The sequence below is a fragment of the Malus sylvestris genome, chromosome 4 (genome assembly GCF_916048215.2).
Source record: "Malus sylvestris chromosome 4, drMalSylv7.2, whole genome shotgun sequence".
Classification (NCBI taxonomy): Eukaryota; Viridiplantae; Streptophyta; class Magnoliopsida; order Rosales; family Rosaceae; genus Malus; species Malus sylvestris.
The window spans coordinates 12437809-12445668 of NC_062263.1; the positions used below are offsets into that span (position 1 = coordinate 12437809).

The following is a 7860-nucleotide window of genomic DNA, read 5'->3' on the forward strand; positions in this document are numbered from 1 at the left end:
GTTGAGTATTCATAACTTATCGAAAAGCAATTGGAAATCATTTTGTATGCAAGTGTGACATGTGTGAAGAAGAACCTCCTAGCTAGCCTTCCATCCATAAGTTTTAAACCAAAGTCGTTTTAAAACCTGTTTTGTTTTACAAAGTTCTTATTTTATTTTAAATTCGTCAAAACCAATTCCCCCTGTAGTTTCAAGTGTCATTTTAGTTAGAAATCAATTTAGTTTGTGTTTCTAAGTGTATTGAGTCAAGTTATAACATATTTTCGTTCAATTTCTTCCTTAGTGTTCAAAACTGCCCAGATTGTGTTTTTATGGCAGTTTTGAGTGTTAGGTGCTGTTTTGAGTCTTTTGGTTTGTTTTAGTGTTTTAAAGTATAGTTTTGCATTCTTTGAGTCTAGTTTAGTGTTTTAAATTTTGTTTTTATGTTTTTAAGTCAGTTTTCAAGTGTTTAGCAATCCTTCCTAATCCCCGGCCTAGAACGATCCCTACTTACATACTTTACTACATTTGATAAAAAGAGGGTTTAATTTTGTGTGTTAACTTATTTTTCACATCAAATTTTGGCGCCGTTGCCGGGGATTAGCAACTTTGCTAATCTCTTGGATTGTTTTCTTTCGAATTATTGTATTTTGTTTAAGTTGCTGATTTGTTTTGTTTTCTTTGTTTTTAGGTACTAGTTTATGACCCGTAGCTCACAACCTATTCATGAGCATATCTCCGACTTTGACGGTGATTTTGAGAGGACTTTGAGAAGGAAAAAGAAATTGCAAGAGTCTAATCCTCCTAGTCCCGAGCCTGAATTAGAAGAGCAAGAAGTTGAGGTTGAAGAGAAGGCCACGGCACAAGTGGGTGGAGAAGAGCAAGGTATAGCCATGGACAACCGTACGCTCAAGGAGCTTGCCGCATCGGGTTTGGATAATGCCGCACCATTGTGTATCCAATATCCCATGGCTGCTCAAGGTAAAACCGAAGAGTTCGAATTAAAGTCAAGTTTGCTCCACCACATTCCAAAGTTCCATGGGCTGTCCATGGAGGATCCGAACAAACATTTGAAAGAATTTGAAGTGGTGTGCTCAAGTATGACTCCGGTTACCGTTGACGGAAGTATTTTAAAGATGAAGGCTTTTCCATTCTCTTTAATGGACAAAGCCAAGGATTGGTTATACGAGTTGGCTCCCGGTACAGTTACATCTTGGGAGAGTATGAAGAGGGCGTTTCTGGAGAAGTTTTTCCCAACTTCTCGCATCATTCTTCTTCGTAAAAAAATAAGTGGAATTCAGCAAAGCCAAGGTGAATCTTTCCCATCTTATTATGAACGATTTAAATCACTTGTTGCTTCTTGTCCACAACATCAAATGAAGGAGGAGCTACTTCTTCAATACTTTTACGAAGGTCTTTTACCACTTGAACGACAAATGTTGGATGCTTCCGCGGGAGGAGCTCTAGTGGATAAGACACCTAGGGATGCCAAAACCCTCATTGCGAATCGAGCACTCAATGCACAACAATATGAAGGTGTTGGGCAAAGAGACACCCCACGGCCACATCATGTCAATGAGGTAAGTTCTATTTCTGAGTTACAATCCCAAATGGCTAACCTTACGTCTATGTTATCGCAGTTGGTTGAAGGCCCCAAACGCAAGGAACTACAATCTGTGGTGTATGCTCCATTCAAGGACACCAATCTGATCAATGCCCTCAATTAATTGAGAATGGAGGATGGGAATCGGCCAATGCTGTAGGTTATAGGAATCAAAACCAACCAAGGAATGATCCTTTCTCCAATACATACAACCCGGGATGGCGTGACCACCCCAATTTCAGATGGAGAGATGCACCACAATATGGCCAACAAAGTGGATTCCGACAACCCCCGGGTTTCTTTCCAAGGCCAATGGCACCACAACCACCTCCTCAGGCACAATCTTCCCAAACCAACCCAGGTACGTCTATGAATGATGATAAAACATATCAGTTACTAACCACCATGGCGCAGGGAATGCAGAACCAAGCAAAGGAGGTTAATGAGCTGAAGAAGCAAATGGGCCAAATGGCCGAATTTTTGGGGCAATTCCGTGAAAATGGTAAGTTACCAAGCACTACGGTGGTCAATCCAAAGGGTGGCTTCGAATCTGCAAAGGCTATCACATTACGAAGTGGAAAAGAGGTGAGAAACAAGGAAAATGAGAAGATACAACTAAAGGAAGATGAGAACACCTACCCCACGGCAAGGGTACCATCACCCATGCCGCAGCCATCTAAGACATCCCATTCGTCCACCTCAGGTAAAAATGTTCCAAATGTTGTGATTTCGAACACTAATCTGCCCAATGTTCCTTTCCCTCGCAGATTTGCACAATCGAAGAAAGAAGAAAGCGAAAAGGACATTTTGGATACCTTTCGAAAAGTCCAAGTGAACATTCCTTTACTTGATGCTATTAAGCAAGTGCCCAGGTACGCAAAGTTTTTAAAAGAATTATGCACAACTAGGAAAAGAATTTCAAACAAAGAAGTTGTGAAGGTAAGTGAAAATGTATCCGCGGTTTTGCAACGGAAGTTACCTCCAAAGTGTAAGGATCCAGGGAGCTTTACTATCCCATGCGTAATTGGAAACACTAGATTTGAAAAATGCATGTTAGATTTAGGTGCTTCTATTAATGTTATGCCATATTCCATTTATGCATCAATGAACCTTGGTGAGTTAAAATAGGATGGCGTGATAATTCAATTGGCCGATCGTTCTAACGCTTATCCCAAGGGAGTCCTTGAGGATGTTTTAGTGCAGGTCAATCATCTTATATTTCCTGTAGATTTTTATGTCTTAGAAATGGAGGATTCAAGCCATGCTCCATCATTGCCAATCTTGCTAGGCCGACCATTCATGAAAACAGCGAGAACAAAAATAGATGTGTTTATGGGAACATTAACCATGGAGTTGATGGAGACATTATTCGTTTTAATCTTTCTGAAACCATTAAATATCCAATGGAGGACCATTCTTGTTTTGCTATTGACATTGTTGATTCTTTGGCACAGGTACATTTGGATCGAATGAACGACGATGCACTTGAAATAGCCTTAGTGCACAGCATAGGAGCAAGAAACAAGTGTGGGGGAATCCAAGCAACCCACGGCATGGAATCTGACCATATTGCCGTGCCCCCTTATGGTGAAGTATTTGAAATGGTCGCGGCCCTCGAGTCATTGCCATCACATTCTGGTAAGTCTTCACTCTCAATTTTAGATTCGGTTTTGGCTAACAAGTTACTTCCATCCATTGTGCAGCCACCTACACTTGAGTTGAAGCCATTACCTAGTCACTTGAAGTATGTTTTCTTGGGAGAAGATCAAACACTACCCGTCATCATATCTAGCTCACTCACGGCCCAAGAAGAAGACAAGTTGATAAGGGTGTTAAAGGAGCACAAATCTGCCATTGGATGGACCTTGGCGGATATCAAAGGCATTAGTCCCACCAGGTGTATGCATCGCATCCTTTTGGAGGAGGGAGCTAAGCCATCTCGGGAGGCTCAACGTCGCCTTAATCCACCCATGTTGGAAGTAGTAAAGAAGGAGGTTATAAAATTGCTTGACTGTGGTGTTATATACCCTATTTCTGATAGTCGTTGGGTGTCTCCCGTGCAGGTTGTTCCAAAGAAGTCCGGGATCACAGTGGTGAAGAATGAAGAACAAGAGCTTGTACCCACTCGTGTGGTGACCGGTTGGCGTGTTTGTATTGATTACAGGAAGTTAAATGCCATGACAAGGAATGATCACTTTCCGTTGCCATTCCTGGACCAAATGTTAGAAAGGTTAGCCGGTTATAAATTTTATTGCTTTCTTGATGGATATTCCGGATATAACCAAATTGTGATAGCTCTGGAGGACCAAGAAAAGACAACGTTCATGTGCCCCTTTGGCACCTTTGCATACAGGCGCATGCCATTTGGTTTGTGCAATGCCCCTGCGACATTTCAACGATGCATGGTGAGTATCTTTTCTGATTATGTGGAGAAAATTATTGAGATATTCATGGATGATTTCAGCGTGTTTGGTAATTCATTCGATCATTGCTTGAGTAATCTGACCTTAATTTTGAAACGTTGTGTTGAAACGAATCTTGTGCTTAATTGGGAAAAATGTCACTTCATGGTTAAGCAAGGTATTGTTCTAGGACATATTATTTCTGAAGAAGGCATTGAAGTGGATAAATCTAAGGTAGACCTTGTTCGTCACTTACCCTCTCCAACTTCGGTTAGAGAGGTTCGTTCGTTTCTTGGTCACGCAGGTTTTTATAGGCGTTTCATAAAGGATTTCTCCAAGATTTCACAACCACTATGCCGATTGCTTTAAAAAGAGGTGGCTTTCGAGTTTGATGATGCATGCTCCACGGCATTCAAGCAATTAAAAGAAGCTCTTACTTCGGCTCCCATTATCACACCTCCAGATTGGAGCCTTCCATTCGAGTTGATGTGCGATGCTTCGGATTATGCGATTGGTGCTGTTTTGGGGCAACGAAAGAACAAACAACCTCATGTTATTTATTATGCCTCTAGGACACTAAATGATGCTCAATTAAATTACTCCACCACTGAAAAAGAATTACTTGCTGTGGTATTTGCATTAGATAAGTTCCGATCATACTTACTTGGTACTAAAGTTATTATTTTTACTGATCATGCAGCTCTCAAGTATTTACTCACAAAAAAGGAGGCCAAGCCTAGACTAATTCGATGGATGTTGCTTCTACAAGAGTTTGACATTGAGATTCGGGATAAGAAGGGCGTGGAGAATGTGGTGGCTGACCACCTAAGTCGAATGGTGCATGAGGAAGCATCGCCAATTTCTGAAACCTTCCCCGATGAGCAACTAATGTCTATCCAGGTAAGTGAGCCTTGGTACGCGGATTTGGTGAATTATTTGGTGACTAAACAAGTTCCTAGCACCCTAAACAAATTCCAACGTGATAAACTTAAAAAGGATGCTAGATTTTATGTTTGGGATGACCCATACTTGTGGAAATATTGTTCAGATCAGGTTATAAGAAGATGTGTGCATGAATCAGATTTTCACTCAATTTTAAGTTTTTGTCACACATATGCATGTGGGGGTCACTTTGGCACCCAAAGGACAGCTTTTAAGGTTCTTGAATGTGGTTTTTATTGGCCTACTTTGTTTAAAGATGCTAGAACCTTCTGTTTAACATGTGATCGCTGCCAAAGGACAGGTAATATTAGCCAAAAAGATCAAATGCCGCAGGTACCCATCTTTGTTGTTGAAATCTTTGATGTTTGGGGTATCGATTTTATGGGTCCTTTTCCTTCATCTTTTGGTTTCACCTACATATTACTTGCCGTTGATTATGTTTCAAAGTGGGTGGAAGCGAAAGCCACTAGAACTAACGATTCTAAAGTTGTGGCAGATTTTGTGAAAACTAATATCTTTTCTAGATTTGGGATGCCTAGGGTGCTAATCAGTGATGGAGGGTCTCATTTTTGCAACCGTACCATTGGGGCATTACTCAAGAAGTATCATGTGATGCATAAGGTTTCCACACCTTACCACCCCCAAACCAATGGCCAAGCCGAGGTATCTAATCGTGAGATCAAACAGATTTTGGAGAAGACCGTTGGGCCAAATAGAAAAGATTGGAGCTTACGGCTGGATGATGCACTATGGGCGTATCGAACGGCTTACAAAACCCCCATTGGTATGTCTCCTTTTCGACTTGTGTATGGCAAGCCTTGCCATCTTCCTGAAGGGAAATTTATGAGATTCTAGAATGGGATTTCATAATGACTATCATGCATATACAAATCAAAATTTAATATACGAAAGCAGCGGAAGCATTTATAACATATTATCAAAGCTATAGTCATGCAAATCCCCTTCAAGGTTCATAGGTTTATATATAATGCATCAAAACAATTTTAGAATCAAGAACAAAGTGAAGGTTAGTCTTATACCTCTTGATCTAGACTTAAGACCAAGGATGGACCACCTCCAAGGCCTTTGCTCCTTGAAATCCTTGAGCCTAGCTTCCCTCCTTGCCTCCTCCACTTTGTTACTATGAGTGCTCCTAGGTTCTCTTCAAGTTCCCAAAGTAGGAAACCTCTAAAGATCCTCACCCACTAGTGTAGTGAGAAGGATGAAGGAATAACCAAAAGGGTGTAAGAGAGGTTAGTAAAAACCCCCTTTGGTGGCCGGCCTTTGTGGTTCAAGATGGCTATTTTCTTTTGCCTCTTTTGTTGTTCAAAACTCACAAAAACCCTAATGAACTTTATCTCTATAAAGTTGCTTATATAGACAAAAGAAACCTAGTCAACAACTTGACTAAATATCTCACCTTTCCTCACCTAAAGTGGCCGGCCCCTTTGTGTTGTTTTTGGGCTTTGGGCTTTTATTATTTCAAGTCATCCAATGCTTGAATAAAAGCCCAATGGGTTTAGGCCCAATGGGCCTAATTAAACCCGAACGTTTCTTTAAGCCCAAAACGATCTTTATCGCTTTTATGATTTCTTTAGACTTTTCTAAATTAATCACAACACATAATTAATCCAATTAATTGTTTCCATCATCCATTAGTTACTCACTACAATAGTGTTGTGGTGAACAATCTTTTAGGTTCTAATTAGCAAGGCAGTGAGGTGATTGGCATTAATCCAATTGCTTATATTTAATTCAATCACTTAGTGAATTAAAACCTCATTTTAATTCACCTTTCTTCTTTGACGACTACATCTAATCATCTAGAAGAACTCACAAGCTATGAGTGACATCTAACCATATGTCATAGCTACCCAAGCTAATGTAGAAGTTTATTCAAAGAACCTAGTCAGTTGGAATTACAATGTAATTCAATCCTTCTCTAATACAATACTCTCAATCACATCATTAGGGTATGGACATATCATGTCAAACCCCTAATGTGATTATTCCTTCTTATATGATCCAATTGAGTCGTTTAGGAACGCTTTCCTTTATTACGCTCGATACTTCGGCCGAAGATTCCCGAATCATATCTTAGAGTATTCTTCCTCTCTTATCGAGGATTAGAGATTCCTTGTTGCGCATACACTTGCCTTCATGACTAAGTGGCTTAACCCCAATTATGCCGTGGACACCCTCGAATGGGGAGACTTTGACATAATCAAAGATTAAGTACTTAACCACAAGACAACGACGATGCCTCAGGTCTAAGGATTACTTACATCTTTCCAACCATTAGAGTTACTTGCTTGACATGTGAGTAGACCTCCATGCAAGTACTCCCGTTTGATTGTGTTCAGTGAACTCATTCCCTTAATGAGCACCTACATACTTGTCTTAGTGTCACAACACGAATGGGATGAGACTTTCCATCCTTCCAATTGAAGCAGACATAGTATGTACCGGTCTACGCATTGTCAGTATCCCTCCGACAATCCAATGACCAGGAACCTTTTTGGACATCTGTTTATGTGAAGAAGGTCTCTGTAGTCTAACATCATTAGATTACTTCTTCAATCGATCCATTGTCCATGGATTCACTATTCAGGACATATTTCGTTTATTGAGATAGTCCTAATTAGTATCTTTGCCATTTGATGTATAAGAATCATCCATACATCGATTCATTTGTCCTGAAAGATTTCTTCCAAAGATTGACTTTCAGGGAATATTTCCAACACTTCCCGTGGAATTAGAACATAGAGCTCATTGGGCCATCAAGACCTTCAATTTGAATGTGGACCAAGCTGGAATTCATCGAAAGCTTCAATTGAGTGAACTTGATGAGATAAGGCATGAAGCTTATGAGAATGCTAGAATTTACAAAGAGAAGACCACGGCATTCTATGATAAGATGCTTCGAGGCAAGAC

General features: G+C 40.3%; 1 protein-coding gene across 1 annotated transcript; it reads left to right on the top strand.

The window, feature by feature from the left end:
* Positions 1-680: 680 nt before the first annotated feature.
* LOC126618124 (uncharacterized) lies at positions 681-2179 on the top strand. The gene is made up of 2 exons (XM_050286217.1): positions 681-1290; positions 1393-2179. Exons 1-2 carry the CDS (start codon positions 681-683, stop codon positions 1704-1706), a joined length of 924 nt encoding a protein of 307 aa, XP_050142174.1. The 3' UTR covers positions 1707-2179.
* The last annotated feature ends 5681 nt before the right edge of the window (positions 2180-7860 follow it).